This window comes from Passer montanus, unplaced genomic scaffold (genome assembly GCF_014805655.1).
Source record: "Passer montanus isolate IOZ18808 unplaced genomic scaffold, ASM1480565v1 scaffold53, whole genome shotgun sequence".
Classification (NCBI taxonomy): domain Eukaryota; kingdom Metazoa; phylum Chordata; class Aves; order Passeriformes; family Passeridae; genus Passer; species Passer montanus.
Genome location: NW_024370263.1, coordinates 5,590,193 through 5,611,392, shown reverse-complemented (window position 1 = coordinate 5,611,392; position 21,200 = coordinate 5,590,193). Strand labels below are relative to the sequence as shown.

General features: G+C 50.1%; 3 protein-coding genes across 16 annotated transcripts in view; all 3 read right to left on the bottom strand.

The window, feature by feature from the left end:
• Positions 1 to 233: 233 nt before the first annotated feature.
• DIABLO (diablo IAP-binding mitochondrial protein) lies at positions 234 to 3,476 on the bottom strand. The gene is made up of 5 exons (XM_039724667.1): positions 3,311 to 3,476; positions 2,835 to 3,091; positions 1,920 to 2,030; positions 1,718 to 1,814; positions 234 to 837 (listed from the first exon to the last, which is right to left on the bottom strand). The coding sequence occupies exons 1-5, from the start codon at positions 3,474 to 3,476 to the stop codon at positions 632 to 634; spliced, it is 837 nt and encodes a 278-aa protein (XP_039580601.1). The 3' UTR covers positions 234 to 631.
• A 4,725-nt stretch (positions 3,477 to 8,201) lies between these two features.
• Positions 8,202 to 18,043, bottom strand: VPS33A (VPS33A core subunit of CORVET and HOPS complexes). The gene is made up of 13 exons (XM_039724666.1): positions 18,035 to 18,043; positions 16,882 to 16,947; positions 16,681 to 16,808; positions 15,758 to 15,947; positions 14,884 to 15,000; positions 14,325 to 14,499; positions 13,463 to 13,656; positions 11,728 to 11,854; positions 11,493 to 11,560; positions 10,839 to 10,976; positions 10,324 to 10,461; positions 9,991 to 10,159; positions 8,202 to 9,590 (listed from the first exon to the last, which is right to left on the bottom strand). Exons 1-13 carry the CDS (start codon positions 18,041 to 18,043, stop codon positions 9,397 to 9,399), a joined length of 1,713 nt encoding a protein of 570 aa, XP_039580600.1. The 3' UTR covers positions 8,202 to 9,396.
• The window catches only part of CLIP1 (CAP-Gly domain containing linker protein 1), a 62,231-nt gene continuing 58,896 nt past the window's right edge, over positions 17,866 to 21,200 (bottom strand). For all 14 annotated transcript variants that reach the window (XM_039724560.1, XM_039724564.1, XM_039724569.1 and 11 more), the window contains 6 exons: positions 20,924 to 21,041; positions 20,514 to 20,673; positions 20,358 to 20,404; positions 19,624 to 19,629; positions 19,383 to 19,507; positions 17,866 to 18,766 (listed from right to left, as the gene is read on the bottom strand). In XM_039724560.1, the coding sequence (XP_039580494.1) occupies positions 18,544 to 18,766; positions 19,383 to 19,507; positions 19,624 to 19,629; positions 20,358 to 20,404; positions 20,514 to 20,673; positions 20,924 to 21,041 (679 nt within the window). In that variant the 3' untranslated portion in view covers positions 17,866 to 18,543. The remainder of the gene's footprint in view (positions 18,767 to 19,382; positions 19,508 to 19,623; positions 19,630 to 20,357; positions 20,405 to 20,513; positions 20,674 to 20,923; positions 21,042 to 21,200) is intronic.

Here is a 21,200-nt window from a genome sequence, read left to right as displayed (position 1 = left end):
TGGGGAACCTCCCCCAGAGGTGATTCTGGGTGAAATAAGTTGCTGTGCTGAACAAAACTGCACCAAGAGCCTGGGTGACTCCACGGGAAGTTCTCAGCTCCAGAGCAAATATTTCCCCTGACTGCAGCTCAGTGTAATTTGGTGCAGCTGCCAACCCAGAGGTTAAAAACTTCTAAATTCAAATAGAAAGTAGGGCCTAATCTCTTCACCAAAGGAACACACCCACAACGAGCTGCTTTTGCACAGTTTAATAAAGGCATCTCCTCACAGACATCATTTACCTCACAGGTTAAAAACAAGGGTTTTTAAATACACTTCTCTGGCTGATCCCACAAACACACCAGGGGAGCAGCAGGACCCTCCAAGCAGAGACACAATTACCACCAGGCCATCCCTGATAACAGTCTTCACATTTGCATAGATAAAACATTTAAATAAATGAATCCAAAAGTATTATAAACAAGGTAAGTAACAAACAAAACTGAGGCCTTCCAAATACTTGATTTGTAAAGCAATCCTTTTGGGGGAAAAAAAATGGAATCACAGGCTTATTTCAGCAGTTTTACACTATCCCACACTTAAGAGCCTGGGACTGTTCCATCTGTGACTGACCCTGAGAGTTCAGTTCTGTTCAGTCCTCCCGAAGGTAAGGGTCATCATCTGTGTTTTCTAAAACACCCTGAGGCAATGAGTCCTCTCCTCGGGCCTTGATGAGCTCGTCTGTCTGAGCTTCAGCTAATTTGGTCTCTGCTTTCTGGGACAGCAGCCTCACCTCCTGCACCTGGGACTTCAGCACCTGGATGTGGCTGCGGGCTGTCACTGAGGCCTGGTCTGCACCTGCAGGGAAGGATTGACACTCTGGGGTCCAGGAGCACTGGGCAAACCTTCAGCTAAGAAATGGATGGGATTATCATCTGCTCTGCTGTGTTTGTGAGGGCTGTATTAATGCTCAATGCTGTTCATTTACCTCAAGCCTTCTGTCTGCTTTGAGGTGTCACTGCTCCCTTGAATCCTCCCGTCCCACTGGGATGCAGCTGGAGCTGGACAGGAGTGATCCCCTTGTGCCAGTGGCTTTGAGAGCTAAGCCCAGCCCAGTCCCTGAGTGCCAGAACCTTTCAGTCCTCGTCCCATCCTGGCACCTACAGCATGGGAATACCTGTGGCACTGCTGAATTCCCACCATTCTCCTCCCATGCTCCCACAGATTTCTGGGTCTTCTCCAGGCACTTACAGAATTAGGGTGTCAGTATATTCCCTCCCTTCTCCACTTCAGTAACTTTGCCCATTTGCCACAAACCAGTCCACAACTCAGTCTCAGAGCTCTCAAATCTCTCCAGGGAGAAAAAACCCCAAAATTAGTGTATTTTTCTTTTTTAATATAACTAAATCCAGCTGGAAAGTCCTCCAGGATTCATAGGCAGCCTTGGTTCTGTGGCTCCCAGGACTGTGTTTGAGCCTAGCATTTAAAAAGAACTGAACACTTCCCTCAGACATTTTTGGCCATGGTTAGTCTTGACCTAAACCACAAGTGAAGTTTCCAGGCTTAGCTCTCAGCCCACACCTACAGACTTGCAGCCAAAACCAGAAAGTATGTGCTCAGCACCTCCAAAAACCAGGCAGCAGCTGTCAGTCGTGGTGTTAGCTGGGAGTGCACTGTCTGAGCTGTGCTGAGAGAGGGACAGGGGGCTGAGGGACAGGGGCTCAGTGCTGCTGCTCACCTGACTGATAGGCAGCCTCTGCCGCCATCTCCGACAGCCGCAGCGCCGTCATCCAGCTGGACTCCAGCCTGAGGTACTCCTGCTGCTTGGTGCTCATCTGGGAGAAAGAACCAGCAAGGTGTAGCACACTGAGAGCTCTCCCAAACTGGGCAGAGCAGGGCTGGAGAGGCAGGTGGTGAGTGAGGGGGGTTTGTTTGCTCACATCCACTCTGGCTCCTATGACCACCTGCCAGACTGCATCCACCTCCTCCGAGTTCATCTTCCCCAGGAGATTTGAGTACTGCTTGTAGAGAGACACCAGGGTATAAACTGCCTGTGAAGGAATAATTTTGCACAGTTACCACCACAGCTCTGGTGTTGTCTCAGTGTTACCTAGTGTTAATTAGCAAAATTACCCTTCATACACTTGATGTACTGACAAGGATGTGCAAATACATTACTCAAATTGGTAATTTATTTGCAAAATTAAAACTGTGTCTTCTTCTTTCAGACTTAAGTATGCCTCATGCCATCCTTCTGATGGAACTCAGGTCATGGCCTTGGAAAGGCTGGGAAGGGCAATAAAATGCCCAAGAACAGGGAGCTCAGTACACAGGTAATATAAATAACTGTTATGAGTTTCTTCAGCCCCAGTTCTGAGTTCCAGGGTCATTTTGCCTAAGTTAAAAAAGGGACTCCTTAAAAGAGCATGGGGATGGATTCACGCTGACAGAGGGCAGGTTTGGATGGGATGTTAAGGAAAAATTCTTGGCTGTGAGGATGGTGAGGCCCTGACACAGGCTGCCCCATCCCTGGAGTGTCCAAGGCCAGGCTGGACAGGCTTGGAGCAAGCAGGGACAGTGAAAGGTGTCCCTGCTCATGGGACTGCATGAACTTTAGGGTCCTTCCAACCCCAAACCATTCTGGGGCTGTCTAATTTTACCCCAAAACCAACAGTTTAACAAAGCTAAAAGTAACTTCCACATTTGCCGTAGAACAGTGACCCCATGGCTGACATCTCCAACCCCCCCACCCCCTGGGTTAAATTAATTTTGCAGAAGCCCATTTTGAGCGTGGTTTAAGAGTGCAGCTGGTGTCAGAGCTGCCAGCAGTGGGTGGTGCCAGGCGTGGGGCTCACCTTGGTGTACTCGGTGAGCGCCTCGATCAGCGCGTACGCGGTCTGGGAGAGCAGCGTGGCCGTGCTGTCTGTCACCAGGGACACGGCCCTCCTGATCAGGGCGTCGTTGCTCAGGGAGCCCGGGCTCTGCTGCTGCAACACAAGACCCCCGTGTGCCCTGTGTGCCCCGTGTGCCCCTGTGTAAGAGCCGCAATGAGAGGTGCGGGCTCCAGGCGGCTCTTCCAAAATCATAGGCACACTGCTGATAGTCATCACTACTGGAAAAGAGGTTAAAAAACATGCTCAAAAGTGGCGTGTGGTACATGCAGGGGAGAAATGTGACAGGTTTGTCACAGTCCAGCGACACTTGGCTCTCTGTGGCCGGTTTTATTTACAACCCAAGCTGTGCAAATGCCCTGGGGTCAGGGCCTGTCACAGAAATACTCGAGCGGAGAAACAGCAGCACAGAGCAACGAGAGTCTTTTTTGTTGCTCTACAGCAATTTAATGAAAACAACCGGTGGATTTTCCTTCTTTTATGCCGCGTGCTCTTTAGCCCGCAGCCCGCGGGTGGGCAGCGCGTGTCCCCCTCAGCCGCTCCCCCCGGCCCGCGGTACCTGAGCACGGAGCAGCAGCTCCGCAGCCACCGCCCGCCCGCCGCCATCTTGGCCCGCCCGGCGCGCGGGAAGTGACGTCACCCGCCCGCGCGCGCACCTGCGGGGGGCGGGGCCCGAGCGCGGCCGTGTTCTTTCGTGCGCAGAGCGCCGGCGCGTGCGGGGCGGGGCGGGGCGCGCGCCGGGCCGTGAGGGCGGCGGCGGGAACGTGAGGGGAGCGAGCGGGAAGTGTCCCCAGGGCTGTCCGTGGGCTGTGTCCAGGGCTGTGTCCAGAGATACCCCCAGGGATATCCCCAGGGATGTCCCCAAGTCTGTCCCCGCGGCCCCTCCGCCGTCACGGCCCTGTGGAGCACCCCCGACACCTCCTCCGTATTTCGCCGGGATGCCCAACATCGTAAGCGTCAGAAATACGCAACAATTTGCTCAGCGGCTGGAAATGAGAAGGAGATTATGAAACAGGGTCTTGTCTAACTGTTGCAAAATGTGGAATGTGTAAAAAATCACTTATGGATGGGCTGTTCTTTGGTGTTTGGTTTTGTAGCTTTCAAACTGGATAAGAATATTTAATATGTGAAACAGATCAGCCCACAAGTTTTTACTGATGTCTGGGTGTTAGAAAACCAAATTACTTGGTGGTAGAATTGCCTTGATAAGGTTTAGGGCCTGATGTGTTTCAGTGATATTAGATTCGGGAAAGGTGAACAAATTCTTCTTGGGAAGAAGAATTTGGACAAAAGGAATGTGGAACTTACGGGCCTTGAGGACATTGGGCAGAACCCCCCAAGAAAACTTCACATCTGAGTTGAAATCAGCTCCATTGGATAAAAGGGGGTTCCAGCAGGGACAGATTGTGACCACCAACTCAGAGACACCAGTGCTCCTCACAGCCCTGGTTTAATTCATCTTTATTGTTCTAAAGTACACGGTGCTGCTTTGATTTTGGGTAGTTCCATGCTAGTGATAATCTCCACCTTCTCCACCAAAGGTTTCCGGTGCTATTCCACACACAATGACCTTAATCAATTAAATCTATTTATTATAGCAAGAATTCCTGTTCTCTCTCCTGTTTCAGAGACTTGGTCAGTGCAGGGTACTTTACTGAGGCACTGCTGTATCACACATTTTCCATCTAACTCCATGCTTTAAACATTTGTTCCAGAGCCTGGCACACCTGAGAGCGCCAGGTAACAACCCTGTACCTGACAAAACTGTGGGGAGAGGGGAACCTTGTGCTGATTTTAATGTCTTTTCCCAGGACTTCTAAAACAAATTACAAGTAATTTCAGTGTGTCTGCCTTCACACCCTTAATGAGGCAGAGCAGGACAAGGCAGGACTTGTTTGTTCAGATGCTGGAGTGCTGTTGCATCCCTGCCATCCCCTGTGCCGCGCTCGGCGGGGTGGGAATCTCAGGAGAAAACTGCTGGGAGGCTTTCAAATAGTTCAGAGTCCGGGAGGCACAAAGAATCTGCGAGAGCCACGAGGATCTGTAAAGTGCATGCACGGGGGTACCTTTTCTCTTTTAACCTTTATTGTTTTTGCACAGGAGAGTGAGACTGCGGTGAGGCAGCAAGAGCGCGGAGCCCGTGCGGGGTCGGCGCAGGGGGAAGGGGCCTCCATCCCCTGTGCAGGGCTGTGCCGTGGAGCCGCGTGCCTCTGGAAGGGCCGAGGGGGCAGGAGCGGGGGCAGAGCCCTCATTTGAGCACCAGGAAGTAGGTGGTCCAGCCGGCCAGCAGCAGCGCCCCGAGCAGCACGGTGTAGCTGAACAGCACGAAGGCCAGCAGCTCCCGCAGCACCTTGAGGAAGTGGATGGCAAAGGAGTCCGGCATGGCTCTCCCGGCTCCTCCCTGGCCTGGAAGCACAGCAACAAGGTGAGGCTTCTTCACAGCAGGGGCACCACCCTGCCACGGGGAGAAATCCCGTGGGCAGGGGGGTTGGTGACCACCTGGAAGGTTTTAGTGACTGGCGTGGGCCTGTTCAGAGCCCTGTCAAGGTGCTGAAAGAGAGTTTGGGGTCTGATCAAAGTCTCCAGATCAGGACTGGTAAGGAAGCAGATGGAAACACAGACGCAGGCAGTGGGCACGGCCATGGGGTGAGGCTGGGGGTGTGACAGAGCCCAGCTGGCTCCTGGAATCTGTCCCCTGGGGCTGTGCGTCCAGGAAGCGTCAGGATCAGAGCAGCCGCTGATGGTGCATTACCAACTGCGTGCTCTGATCAAAGTGGTCAATTCCTCCAAGGAAGCCACCATTAATATTTAATTCTTTAATTGCATCTAATGGAGGTACTGGCACAAAGTGAGCCTTTTGTTTAGGAATGACGAAAACTGAGGCTTAAATACAAGTTTGTACAGGCAAATATTTATATCTTGCGTTAAAAATAACTGTTAATAGGAGACATGGGCTAAGATGCCTCAGAATTCATCTTCTAGCAGTATAGTATAGTCATATGTACGCATTGCTTTGGAAGGGATTGCTCATTTGTTAGTTTAAATTAAATCTGAACTTTTCCCCCAAAGTCACTGGCTTAGATTTGAAGCTGTGAAAACCCACCTAAAAAATTCTATTATCTCTTCAATTTACGTGTTCTTTTAAATTTTGATCGCAACTGTGCCCGATCAACAGTATTGACACTCTTGGTCAAGCACGGAACGGGAGGTTAAAATCAGACTTAGGATAAAAACTAACCCAGAAGGATTATTTCTGTTCTGAACAGCCTAAAGCCAGCTAAACTAAACTGAATTCCTGTCCTGCTGCCTGGAATGTTTTTAAAAGAGCTCTTGTGATAAGGAATTCACTTTTTGGTGTTGTTCAGTGAGTTCAGCCGTTCCATTCCAAGCTCAGACACAGTACAGGAGTTACAGCATTTTTACCAGCTGTGGTTTCTCTGTTGTTCAGAGCATTACAGATTTCTGTCCACAGGCTGTGCGAGATTTCTGGTTATCTAGAAAGATGCTGATAAAGAAATAAACTGCTTACCCAGGCAGATGACGGGCTCTGCTTCGGCAAGTTCGTGTTTCTCCCTAGTTCTGCTCCGCAGTGTTCCTCTTGCAGGGGTCTGTGCTGAGACTGATCCTGCTGTGATCCAGGAGCAGAGTGTCTGTGTGTCTGTGTGTGTGTGTGTGTGCAGCCCACACGAGGACTGAGCTCTAGGTGTGGTCAGCACCGGTTATGATCCGACAGCGCCGTGGTGCTCGGAGCAGCCAAACACTCCCCTTCCCCCGGGGGCTTTTGGCAACAGCATTTCCAGAGTTCCAGTGCCAGGGCTTGGAGTCACCAAACCTGCGTTTGGTGAGGTGTGGGGGTTTGCCTCTAACAAAACCTTGTGTCATCTTACATATTTTATTGTGTTATCTCGAAGGCTGCAGTGCCTCTTGCTTGTTCCCTGAGCAGCCTGTGCTCTGTGAGCCACTCAGCGGAGGATGCTCACCCACAGCTGGGGCTCATCCCCAGGGTGGGACTGTGCAGGCTGAGCCAGGATCTTTGACCAAAACTCAGTGAGGGCTGAAGGCAGCCTAATCCCTGCAGGGTCCCCAGGTCACTGCTCAGTGTCACCCTTACCCTCCTTCCCAAGGAGTCATCCCAACATTTTAGAGCTCAAATGATGCAGCTCCTTTGCAGTGAGGGGAGGAGAGCCAGGCTCTATGTTTATTCTTAGCAAAACTGCTTCTGATAATATATGAAAAGTGAAAGTCTTTTGGGGTAGAGGTTGGGTAATATTTTCTTTTTTTTTGTAGTAATGTAGACAGCAGAGAAGGAAGATTATGTACTGCAAATCAAATCTCTTACCTACAAAGATATTATGATGTAGAAAATGGTCCCTTAATTTAATTAGGTTCTCTTGTTATCAAATTATTACCCACATGGTCAGCAGGGCCTTGGACAGAAGCAGACCATCATCAGCTGCTCAGGAAGCCTGTTAAATAGTAATTGCTCCTCCAGGGAATTGATCAGCGTCAGGATGGCTTTTATTTTGTTGTTGAATAGTTCCAGGAAGAGGCTTTGTCTAGGTGGAGGGGTTACACAGTTCTAGTGTAGGCTGCAAAAAAATAGGCTGCAATGTTGGTGATGAATTCAGAGTTTACCAAGTGTCTGGTGTAAACTCTTAACCAAAAAAAGTTTTGTCTGTGGTGTTACTGATTGCTGCCAGGGGAAAGGTGAGCTACTCTGTTTTTTTTAATTCACCTGTGGTGTAGCTCAGAAACCAGCCTGGTCAGTATTTCCTTCAGATTAGTTCAACTGTTAAAAATTAATTAAAAAATAATCTGGAAATTGTGATACTACAGAGACCCTTCAAGGCCAACCCAAGGACACACCACTGGTCTGAGTAAATTTCTTGTTTTTCTCTACACAGAAACATCTAATTTTTGATCCAAATCTAATTCAGTTTTCCTTTTAAATACTCTGAAATTAGCTACTTTAAATGGAACTTGCAGAGCAAACAATCCATGTTTGCTTTTCTTGCATCACTGAAGTTGCAGCATGTTTTTTGTTAAGTCTGTCTACAAGTTGCCTCCCCACCTGAAAGTCTCATTGTATTTTTCTTCATAAGTTCAGAAAATCCACTTCTAATGTAGTATTACAGGTGGCAGAACAGAATTAAATTTTATGTGAGCCTTCGTTAAAAAACACCTGGGTGTTAGAAAACTAGTTTCAATCAGTTATCCAGTTATCCTGGGACAGGGAGACAAGAAAACAGCTACCACAGTGCAGGGTTTTATTTTATTTTTGTATTCTAGAGAGAGGGAGAGTGAGTGCAAACACTTCCAAGAAAAAAAAAAAAAGATTAAATACATCTTTATTTTATTTTATTTCATAAGTCAGCTGGAGTTAAACAGAGAGAGCGGCTCCATGGAGGGTCTGACTTGGCAGACTTCAGTCTTGGCAAATAAAACAGACCAAAACCCACAGTCACAACTGTGACAACTTGGAAGATTTGAGGGATTTATGGGGACATATTATACATGATAACTGAGGCAGAAATGCTTGCTAAGAGAGTGATTTAAGGTGAGGAGTTGGCCTTTTTCAGTTGTGTTTAGAGTGAACTGCAGTGTGGAAGAGGCCCCAGTGGCTGTGAGGACACCAACAGTGCCCAGCCCAGCACAGGGCCCCCAAGGACCCTGCTCTGCCTTCCCCTCTGCAGCCAGGAGCCAGCACCCAGCCACCAAGCCCATGGAAAATTCCATTTTACAAGTCTGAGCTCTACAACAGCTTGTGACAGCAAGTACCAGTTTATAACCTGAACAGGGGGTGAAAAAAGTGTCTGTTTAAAACCCACTGTTTACTGGGTCCCTGCTCCTGCTATTTTTGGCCCCCACACAGGGAGTGTTTGTGTGTCTTCAGCCATAAACTCAGGACACACTGATGTCATTCATACTCTGGAGGAGCTTTCCTGAGTCAGGTGGGTGTACCTAGGACAAAGAAGTCACCTCACAGCCATTCCTTCAGGGGACAAGTGAAGTAAAAGGCTCAAGGATCACAGGTATAGCTGTGCACAGATCTCTGACTGACACATCCAATGCAGCCATGGAATGTATCAGGCACCAGAGACAAACAGTCTGGGGGTACTGGTATGAAGTCAGGAACAGAGAACATCCTGCCTCCTCAGCACCTTAGGAGGGTAAAAAACAGAAATCACATCTCCCACCAAAGCTCAACTGAAAGAAAAAAAGCAGCAATTTGCCAAAGAGAAGGACCAGGGCCCATTCCTGCTGCCCCAGCCCTTGGCTGCCAGGTCAGATCATCAGCAGGGATCTCTCTCATTCCCACTGTTTATCATTAGTGCCTTCCAACCCTGCTTGTCTACTTGAAGTTCCACAGACAGCTGGAACACAAGTGCAGAAGGGATGAGGGTAACTGCTCACGAGCTGGTCCCAGGAGAGCTTCCTTCACTGCGGTGTTTTCTGACAGAGCAGCCGTGCCAGCTGCCATGCCTGTGTCACACAGGGCCACATCTACTGTCCCTCACCACACGCCCTAGAACGGGGCAGGCTCCAGTTTCTCCATCAAGGATTTGATCCAGGTTGTGCCGTTGATCAGTTTTGTGGTGGCAATGATGTACTCTGTGCCTCCATCCTCCATCTGGGACAGGAACCTCAGCGCGGCGATCTCTGCGTACGTGACCCCGCCCAGGAAGAACACCAGGGTCACTCTGTTCTCACCCTGCTGACCTGTGGGTTCACAAAAAAGGTCCAGGTTGGCTTGGTTTGATTTTTACAGCTCCTTTACATCAACTGTCAGTCAAACTCAAATGACCTGAATTAGAGGCTGGGACACAGAAATCCACAGTCCACTCCCAGCTCTGGAGCTGTGAGTTGCTACAGGATGTGCTGACCCTCTTTCACATACATCAGTTATTAAAATCACAGTATAAATTTAGGGTTTATTTTTGTACTCTAATGAGAAGTTAAAGCATTTGTCAAAGGAGGATTAGGTCAATCTAACACTGCTGTGGGACAGGGGGGGATGACAGAGACCTGGACTCTGCCTGCCCCGATTTCAGTTTGCCTCACTCCCTGCTCAGACAGACATATTTTCCTGTCCACCATGGGAAAACAAACCCAAACTCACGCTTTTTCTGCAGGCCAGTAGGGAGCTGCTGCCTCTCCTCGAAGTGGGGCCCTGGCAGCATCTTGAGAACCTCCTCGATGCTGCGCCAGCCCGGCCGGGCCAGCAGCTGGGCCAGGCGCACGCTCAGCGGGGCGTAGCCGCTGTACACGTACGAGATGTCATTGGGGTTCTGGGGACACACACAGGGAGGGGACAGCGCGTCAGTGCCACCTCGTGCTGCACAGCAGCCTCACATACATCAATAACATCAAACAAAAAATTTATTTCATTTTTTTAATCCTGCTGCTCAGGATTCTGTGGTCAGAGGTAATGTGTGCTGCTGAGCCCCTTTACCTGCTCATTAACATCATCCATCCACAGGCGCAGCGTTTTCCTGATCGTGGGGTAGTTATTCCTGCCACCTGTCTGGGGTTTCAGGAGCCCAGCCTTTTCCAAGTTGTTTAAGGTCAATATATGTTCATAGCCGTAAGTCTGTAATATGAAGAAATCACCTTTAATACCATGGCAATAACCCATGACCAGTGTTTAAAACAGAAAAAAAGAAGCAAATATGTTTGTTTAAAAAATATGTTTGTTTAACCAAAGTTTTTTTGGTTAAGATCTCTTACAGTATATCCAATTTAGAGTGTTTAAATAATATTAATAAAAAGTAATATAAGCCTCTGTATCTACATGTTGTAACAAAAGCACCTCCCAAGTATCTGCCCAAACAGAAACCCAGTGCTCCCTCTGTGCACATTATTCAGGTGTAAGATGCATCTGTCTAGAACTGAAGTGTAGAGATGAAGATTTGATGATTTGATGTGGATTTTCTCAGGAATTTTTTCCTCCCAATGTTAGAGCCTAACCTGGAGAATCTCCCTTTTGTAATGGTCCAGAACCTTCTGCTTCAGCCCACTATTGCACACGGATTGCAAGCAAACGAGACGCAAGATCTTGATTAATGGGTGTTTCTGAGCTATGCAGTCTTCAATATAATTGTTAACCTGTTAAAGAAAATACATAAGTGATTATTTAAAGAATTGTTAAAGTGCCCATCAGACCTGGAAAGAAAGATCTGGTTTGCCTGACTCTCCAAAAGAGCAAGAAAGAGGAGCAGCTGCTCTCCAGGCAGCTCAGGACCATCTGTACAACAGTGACCCAGCTCTGGTTCCACCTGGGCTCTCCCTAGAGCAGTCCCTCACTCAGTAGCAAACTTTGCACTGAAAAATTCTTATTAACCATCCTCTACATTCCACTGATCCCTCAGAGCATGGGGTGCCCCTGGACAGGTCAAGCACCCCAGCTGTGCACAGGCAGTGACAGGTAACTCAAGAGATCCATTTTACTGGACATCATCTAGATCAGATGTTTCCTCTCTCAAAAAAACCAAACAAAAAAAAACCAACCAAACCAAACTCCCCCCAAAAAACAACCCAAAAAACCCCAACAAAAAGCCAAATGGGAAAAAATGTTTTTTGAAGATGTAAGAGTGGCAAACTGCCATTATCTGCTCTGCTTACCTTGTCTGTGTCTATTCCAGACATGAACTCTTGCTCCACTGTTAAATTATCAAAGAAATCTTCAGATGCTTTGGGAAAAGAATGAAAATCAATACAAGAGCAACTGACAGCTTATGCTTTACAATTAACGTTTCAGCAGAGATGCAGTGGGTGGAGCAAAGGCAGTTTTTGCCAGGCTGGGTGATGCCCACCAGGCCACCTGGCATCCTGCTGGATGTGAATGATTCCTACTCACTGGTGATGTCTTTGATGAGCTCTGCGATGGAGGTGTGGTTTGCCAGCGAGCTCCTCGCCGCCTGCATGTGAGGCAGCTGGGACACAAACTGCTTAATCTCTCCAACAGTCTTGGCGTGGTGCCTTTCCTGCAGAAATCCATCACTTGGGTTAGGCCTTGTTCGTGTTAGTAACACCAAACAGATCATTTTATCATGAAGAATTTGTTATTACTCCCTGTAGGGAGTTGGAGCTATGCAGCCTTTTAGATAAAGATGCTTACACTGAAGTCACAGCATTACCTGTAACAGCACTTGGATCATGAGGAGAGGCAGCACGTAATACAGCAGCATCATTAGACTGTTATTTTCCATTATCCCAGGGTTGTAAATCATTTTATCCACATTTGTCTGACTCCAGCCATCATTAGCTGCTCCTCAATTTCCCTACCAGGGGAAACTCCCTTTTTCACAGCAAGAGGAATTACTTTGCTGGCTGACAGGGAGCTCTAGGCCAACGCTGTCAGAGCTGGGGAACATCTCCCCTTGGAGCAGGAGGGAAAGGTGCTGAGGAACTGGGCTGGCAGGGTCTGCCTTTCACTCTGCTTGCTGGCAACAACATGCCAGGTTTTGAGGCAGGATGTGCTGAAGCACCATGCAGAGTTCAGCTCAAGAGGTCTGCACTGCATTTGGGCTACTTGGAATAAAAATAGTAATAATTTGACTCATATGTGAAGGATTTAAATGGGCAAGTGCAGGCAGGAGAGTCATGATGAAGCCTGTGACTGAAGAAGTCCTCTGCTGCCAATATGCTGCTGTTTCATTATCACCTATTACTGCTGACAATTTCTTAGAATTCTCTCTTTTTAACAAGCAGTATGAACAATCCATCTTTAGCACCTCCAGCACTAATAGTGCAGAAGCAGAGCTGCACTGGGGAATGAGGCTGAGCACTCAGTGTTTCAGTTAAGGTACCACTACCTCATTTTAGATGAGGCAGGTTAAGAGGCTAAAAAAATACCCCTAAGGAAATACAATCAAAGAGTGAAGAAGTTCTCTTGAGAATCACCATGAGGTCAGAAAAATGAGATATGGGATCTCATTTATGAATCATCAACAGCATGTTTTCAACAAAACCACAAACATGTCCCACACAGCTCTCCAGATTTGTCTGAGACGAGCATGAATTTACAGTTCAAACCTCCTGCATGACAACTGCCTTTTGCACATTTCTGTTGTTTTTGATGCCAGCCATAATACTCTGAAAGCACATTCTGGTGTTCTATCGCTTAAAGGTTTTTCTCTGCATCCTGAAGGGAAAAGCACCTTTGAGTGGACAAGTACCAAGAGCAGCCAAGTGGAATTGATCAGCACATTAAAAACCACCTTTGGCTTCTGGCAGAGGGAAGCAGCACCTGACTCCTGCAGACTGAAGGGAGCAATTCCTGTTATGGGATCTATGGGCTCAGCACAAGCCTGGATTAGGCAAGCTCTGAGCAGAGGGACAGCCCCAGAACAGAGGTGTGGGGAGAAGTGAGGAACCACATTACTACAGGCTGCTTAAAAGGTGATTTGACCAACACCACTCAGAACAGTCCAAGCGGAGCTGACCTCATCCCAGGGCAGGCGAACAGACTGGAACAGCTTCCTGCTTTTTCTCTGGGTGGGGGATTATTGTGGGAGCAGCTTGAGCTGCCAGTCCCAGCCCTGCTGAACACAGACTGAATTATCTGGTGCACTGTTGGACACAGGCCTCACCTCAAAGGCTGCTGAGATGATCTTGGCTTTCTTGCTCAGCACTGACCCCACAGCGTTGAAGTTCTTGTCTCGGATTTCGGCATAAAGCTCTTCTGCAGAGTTCAGCTGGAGCTTCTTGGGTTCTGTGGGGAGATCTTTCCCACCCTCACCCTGCTTCTTCGGGGCAAACTTCTCAGGAGGGAGTTTCACATAAGCTACCCAATGAAGAAAAATGACCCTTGTAAGGACTGGAACTTCATCAGCAGAAGTTAAGATCAGCAGGCGGTGGAAATGTGTCCCCTGAGCTGGAAACAGCTCTGAGCAGCAAAGCAACATTAACGCTCAAACCACTCAGTGCCTGTGTGTTAATGATGGAGAGTCCCCCTGCACTCAGCAGGAACCTACACAAACATCAGGACCCAAGTGCCCGCTGCCCTGCTTTCAGAGAGCCTTGGAGGCAGCCCAGCAGCCAGTGCAGTCCAGTCCAGCAGGAGGATTACAGCCCATAAATGCCTCCCTGGGGTTTTCTTACCCCCTGAAGAGCAGGACAGCGTTCTGAAAATGGCATTTCACAAACTGTCCCTGTCCCCTCAGTGTGGCACGTGATCCAGGCAGGATGGCTGCTGAAGGCACACAGTAACATTGCCACTCACACACTCCTTGTTCTGTCACTGTGCCTGCCCTTTCAGTAACCATGGACTGTACTTGGCTCCCCTTCCCAGGCAAAAAGAGCCAGAGTGGAACGTGACGGGCTCCAGCTTGGGACTGAACAAACCCCACAGATTTCAGCTGAGCTGCTCCCACATCTCATTCAGTGAAGCACAAACCCACCCACCCCACTGCAGGCTGCCCCAGGACAGCTGTCCCTTCGTGCAGGACTCACTGTTCTGGATGCCGTAGATCTCGTCGATCAGCCCCTCGTACGTCAGCTGCGTGGCCAGCGGCGTCAGCAGGTCCACGTTGCGGTCCAGCAGCAGCAGGGTATCAAAGACAGGAAAGATGGAATTCTGGCTGCCAGGGAACTCCCGCTTCATCCTGATCATCATGTTGGCCACGTGCTGCAGGGAAGTCACATTGCTCTGGTGAGGGTGCAGGCCACAGCAGATGGATGTGACTGCCAAGCCCTGCAGGCACATGCTTGTAAAGGAAGGGCATGGCAGGAGGTACAGACTGCCTGATGGACAGAGCAGGATGAGATTGACAAAACAAAAGTCCTTCTCTGCTGCTCCCTGCAGCTCAGCAAGACAGCAATGGCCAAAGCACTGCATTCACCTCAAGCTGCTCCCTCACCACAAAAAATACCGATTAAACCATGGGCTAATCAGAGAGAAGCAAAAAGGATGTGTGTGTGTCATGGCTGGTTTAAAAAAACCCAGAGGTGCACTTAACCAAACACCCCTTAAGGCATTTCCAAAGAACAACATAAATTTGTTCAGCCTCACCCGAGCACAGTCGCCCTTCCCAAAAATCTGTGGGATGGTTCCGTAGAGAGCCTGCAGTGTCATCAGCCCCTTTGCTGCATGGTACAGACTGGTCTGGTCACTCTCCAGGTAACACTCCTAGAGAACAAGAGGGATTCTGATGGGAGCTGTCAATCCAGTACAGATGTCTCCACAGCAGAGCAGGGTCCATGTGAACAGTTCAGAGCAGACACAGGCTGGGGACAAACTATGGCTGTTGGCATATATGGACCTTATTACCTGTGCTGTCACTACATCAAATCATTTTCTGATCACTAGACTCTAGTATTTTTTGTATATATTGATTTAATATAATTTGATGGAGCAAAAGAATGACTGGAAGGACTTTCTCCTGCTAATTAGGCCAGTCTGAGCACCCAACACCTCATTACAGATGCAAGCCCTGCCACGTCCTCTAAGGGCCAAGAAACTCCCAAGCTGTTCTGTCCTTGGATGCAACACTCTGGGAATGCAGGACATGCAGCTGGGATGTGACAGCTGTTGATGCTCAGTGCAGTGAGAACCATCACACGGCTCCCTGGCTGTGCAGGAACCCACACCGTGCTGGCTCCTTGTGACAGCTGAGTGCTTTAAGCCTCAGGATGCTCCACTTGTGACAGTAACACCAGCAGCTGAAGCTGGAGGAACTGGGATGCCCTCGGTGCAGTGACTGTTCCTTCAGCATTTAGTGTGAAAACACACAGGGACATTCAGGCTTCAGGATCAAGCCAGTTTGCTCTGCAAGGCCTTTCCTTGCTGTGCAGGTCCTCAAACCCGCTGAGAGCTGCTGCAGCAGCACCAGCATCCAGCACAAAACCACACCCTGCCTTTCCTCGCGGACGAGGCGAGCACACACCTTGAAGGCGCTCTCGGACTCCATGGAGAGCAGGTCTCCGTCGAAGGGGATCAGGTCCAGGCTGTACTGCTCACGGTGGATGAAGGAGCCCAGCACGCCCTGCTCCTTCAGCCACTGCTCGCACAGGAGGCTGCGCCGCGGCACGAACAGGATGTGGAAATCCCTCTGCGGAGAGCGGCCTCTGTCTTCCCTGCAGATTCACAGCAGGAGCACAGCACGGTCACTCACTCACCACGGGCAGGGGTCACTGGACTCACACAGAACAGGAACGCTGCCCTGGGTGGCTGTGGTGAGCTGGGGGTCGGTCTCTCTCCCAGCAACAACAGACAGAACAAGAGGACACAGTCTCAAGCTGCACCAAGGGACATACAGGCTAGACTTAAGGAGGAAGTTTTTCACAGAAAGAGTGGTCAAATACTGGAATCATCTGCCCAGGGAGGTGGTGGAGTCACCATCCCTGGATGTGTTTAAAAAAAGACTGGATGTGGCACTTGGTGCCATGACCTAGTTGAGGTGTTAGAACATGGGTTGGACTCGATGATCTTAAAGGTCTCTTCCAACCTAGAAATTCTGTGATTGTGGGTTATGCTGACCCCTGGATTTGGAGTGTCAGTGTCCTTGTGCAGCCACAGCTCTGACACCAGGGCAGGGGGACGTGGCTGTCCTGCAGCTCCCAAAAGGCACAGCAGTCCAAGCCTGACTCATTCCAGATAATTAGAAGGAGTGTACATCCTTGCAAGGAGGAACGCACCCTCTGCATCACAACCAAGGTAAAGCCCCCTGCCCAAGGTGCCTCTTCAGCCACAGAGTGGCTGTGCTGCAGTCTGGTGTCCGCACAGCTGTAACAAACCTGTAACCACTCGGCGGCTCGGGCCACGCCTGTCCCCTGCTCACGGCCGCCCTGCGTGCCCTGCCCGCGGTACCTGAGCACGTTGTCCGTGATGATGTCCATCAGCTCCAGCTTGGGTCTGACGAAGAAGATGATGTTCTTGACGTCGGCCGGGGGCAGCCGGCCCGGCTTGAGCGTGAACATCTTCTCCACCTCATGCTCCTGCGCGGAGGCACGGCCGTCAGCCGAGCGCGGGGCCGGGGCCCGGCCGCCTGCCCCGGCCCGCGGCGCTTACCTTGAGCAGCGAGTACTGCGCGATGAGCCCGAACGGGCCGGTCAGGTACTCGTCCCACACGATGGCCTGCGGGGAGGGAGCGCGGGATCAGAGCGGCCACACCACGCGCGGAACCCCGCCTGGAGCGCCCCGGCCCCGGCCCCGGCCCCGGCCCGCAGCGATCCCGACGAGTTCGGATCCCAGGTGCGCCGCCATGGCCGCCCCAGCCAGCCCGCCCGCGGGGCGGGGCCGCGCAGGCGCGCGGGGAAAGGGGCGGGGCCGCGAGCGTCAGGGGAGAGCGGGGAACGGGCGGCGCTGGGGAGCGGCGGTGAGGGGTGAGCGCGTGTGTGTCCATGTGTGTGTCGTGTGTGTCATGTGTGTGATATGTGTGATGGTGTGTGTGTCATGTGTGTGTCATGTGTGTGACCGTGTGCGGCCACTGGCGCCGGGCAGCAGCAGGAGCTGCTCTCCCTGCGCTGGGCACCGCTGCGGCCGCACTGCAGCCCCGTGTCCGGGCCAGTGAGGGGCTGGAGCGAGCCCAGGGCAGGGAGCGGGGCTGGAGCCCCAGGAGGGGCTCAGGGAGCTGGGAAGGGGCTCAGCCTGGAGAGAAGGAGGCTCAGGGGGCCCTTTGGCTCTGCACAGCTCCTGCCAGAAACCCCAGCCAGGAGGGTCGGGCTCTGCTCCAGGGAACAGGGACAGGGAATGGCCTGAAGCTGCAGAAGGGGTTCAGTTGGACATCAGGAGCAATCTTCACTGAAAGGGTGATTAAATGTTGCCCAGGGAGGCAGTGGAGTCACTGTCCCTGGAGGTATTTAAGTAGGGACTGGATGTGGCACTCAGTAGTCCCTGGTCATGCTGATGAGGTGGTGTTTAGCCATAGATTGGGTGATCGCAGAGGTCTCTTTCCAGCTGATGGATCCTGTGATTTACAGTGCAGCCCCTGGGCACATCTGTCCCCATGCAGAACCCCTCACACTCTGAACAGAAATGCAGAAAAGAAAACACTTTTTTTTTCCAAAATATAACTTTATTATATATATGCATATATACACACACACCACACTCACTATATAGAAGCTGAAAGAATGCAAAACAGGGATGACCCACAAACTGTTCCAGGTGTGCACAGCTGTGCACAGCAAACAGGTTTCCAAAAACCCCAGCAGCTCCTTACCTGCGTCATTTCCACATTTCACACCAAACCACAACCCAGAGCTCACGGCACCGAGCCACAATCAAAGGAGTACATGAAAATAAAGATGAAATATTTCTCAACTCAGTCCAGTGTCAAAAAAAAGCTTAAAAATCTAATGTACAAATTCAGCCTTAAAATGGTTTAGTGCAAATATGAAAATTAACAGCATATTTTAAGGTATTTAAATAAGCTTTAATAGAACTCTAGTGCTTCATTCCTATACATGTTTTCCCACCAACAGATCCAACAGCACAGGGGCATTTCCTGTTAAGGGCAGGACAAACCCAAAACCTGGGAAGAAACAGCATAAAGTCATTGTTAAATCATTTATTTATCTTTCACTGAAGTTTGTTAAAAAGGGACGGGGGGGTCTTTATTAGTGGAAGATCAAAATCTGGATGCTCGTGGGGCCTCCGGAGCGGGCGGGCGGGCGCTGTCCCTTGTCCCGGCGCGGGGCACGGGCTGCGGCGCAGAGCGGGGCTGTGCCCTCAGAAGGTCTCGTCGTCGTTGCACTCGGCCGTCCAGTGGCCGAACCCCTCGCAGGTGTCGCAGTAGGGCCGCTCCCCGCGGCGGCTGCCGTGGTGCGCCGAGTGCGGCGGCTCCTCCGGCGCCTGTGCCTGCGTCGGGCAGTCCTCGGTGTCGTGCAGGTCGAAGCAGCCGCAGATGTCGCAGAAGAGTCGCGGCTTCTTCTTGGACAGGCTCTCCTCCTCACTGCAAGAGCGGCACGGTCAATGCCTCTGCGGCACAGGAGCAGGGCCCGCGGCCCCGCAGCGAGCTCGTGGTTACCGACACTCGGGAAACGCCACGGAGCTCCACCAAACACAGGAAACAAACCCTCCTCCACCGCCCCGCAGTGCCCCCACCGCCCCTAACTCTAACATTTACTGAGCAAGCTGCTGTGCAAATACTTGCACAGAGACATTTAAAAGAAACAGATGTAAAAGAGTTTCTCTTTTCCCTTAAGAGAGCTGAAGTCATGATACATCAAATAGGTTTTAGTTCTATTTCTCTGGGTTGGTTCTTCCCATCCCAACACAGCTACAGCCTCTTGGGAGCACAGACTCTTCTGCACTTGGAAAGGGCCAGATTCACAAGTCATAACAGACATGTCATGACACATCAGTGTTTGGGACTGATCACTACAGAGCACCACTTGCACCCCCAGTTACACCACAGTGTAAAGAGAATGCTGGATTCAACCACTAAACTCAGGGAAAGTCCGTCTGTCCCTCCTGACAGCTGAGATCAGGCTGGAGCATCGTGCAGCTGCCAAGCAGCTCCACCAACAGCTCCCAGCACAAGAGCCAAGTTCCTGCAGGATTTGTACCTGTCATAGTTATTTATCTCCTCTTCGTTGCCATTGAGGGCTGCTTCACACATTCTTTGTATCTTCAAGTTCAGCTCTTCATTTCTCCTCTGCAGATCCACTATCACTGAATTCAGGAAGTCGATCTAGGAGAGCCAAGGACAGGGTCAGTCAGAGGGGCAGGGGGATGGCACCTCCCCAGCCCCGGGGGAACCAAGGAACACTTGGGAAATGAACAGGGGAGGAAAGAAGTGGAACCAACCTCGCCCTGGGGGAAGGAAGGGTTGCCATCAGCAGGTGAATCCAGAGAAGCAAAAAACCAGAAAAAGATTGGTGGTTAGTGTATGTTCATGACACTTCTGGTGGCTGCACAAGTGGGAAGGACATTTTGTAATCACTGTGCCTGACATTTGTGATTAACAAAGGCATTATCATGAGCAGAAGGTGATTCTATTCTAACCACATTTTCTAGGCATTTCTTGGCACAGGCCCCTGAGGTCACTGTGACTGTCCTGCTCTGAATCACATCTTCCTGTGCCAGGAGCACCTTCCTTCTGCATTGCTGCCAGTCCTGGTTCTGAGTCCAGTTCTGCAGTTAGGAAGAACTGCAGAGCTTAGAGGTACCCAGGAGCCCATTTCTCCAAGATGGCAAGCACCAGCCTCAGGTGGGCCACAGCTTTTCCTCATGCACATCCAAGAACCCTTTGGGAATGCCAAGGAGCAGTGAGTGCTCTGCTGGGCTGTACCCCTCAGGCTGCAGGACACAACTTGCCACCCTCATTTCCTGCTTGTTTCCTCACCTTCCCTTGTTTCTCCAGTATCACTTGATTTAGTATTTGCTGTCACTGACATTGCCCTTCAGGAGCTGAGGGGCTACCAGATAAATCTGCCCATTAAAATCCTGACTGACAAAACCCAGTAAGGACTGCCTTTGGAACACTCCCCTCTCCCCCAGCCCCGCTGCTGGTTTAGCATGCTCATGTGCACATCCAGTACCTGCTTCTCTCTTGCAATTTCCTCCTGAAGCAGAGTAACAGCATCACCTTTAAAGGAAAAAACCAAACAAGGCAGAATGTGACTTGTGCCATGGCTCAGTCAGAAATAATGTCACAGGCTCTGAGGGCACAGACACTGGAGTGGCTCTCGCTTTACCTGAGGGGCTCATTACAGGTAAAGGCTGCTCATTGTTTTCCTTGAGTTTTTGCTCCAAGTTCTTCACCTTTTCCTCAAGTTTCAGTTTGTCAGACTCCAGTGACTTCACCACTGACTGCAGGGTTTTTGCAGAAGCGTTTTCTCCGCGGAGCACCGTGATCTGCAAGAGTTGTGTGACAACCCTTGGACCTTCCAGCACCAAGGCCAGGGCCCTGGAAGCAAGGGCTGAACAGCCACCAAAACCACGTGCCAGGAGTCACCTGGCTCAGCACAGGCATCTGAAGATTTGATGCTAAGGTTTAACTATGCCACATGAAAGAAAAAATGATCAGCCAGCTCTTCAGGAGCCAGCACACAAAGCCTCTGGCTGCAATTTAACTGAAATTAGCAATCATCCATTCCTCATTTACCTCATGCCTGAGTTTTTCCAGTTCCTCATCTTTTTGTGTGATCAAGGCACTAGTAACATTGATGGATTTCTGTAAAGATGCTCTCTCTTCATCAATTTCTTTTTTTAAAGTTGATTCTCTAAAAGAAAACCAAGTAAAACCAGAAGTCATTTAATGAATGGTAACTGTAGTGGCCTAAAGTAGTTTCATTTAATTTCAAGTATTAAACTACTGTAAGAAGTGGTTCTTAAAAAACAAATTACAATTTACTACTTGACTAAGGTTTTATATATGTACA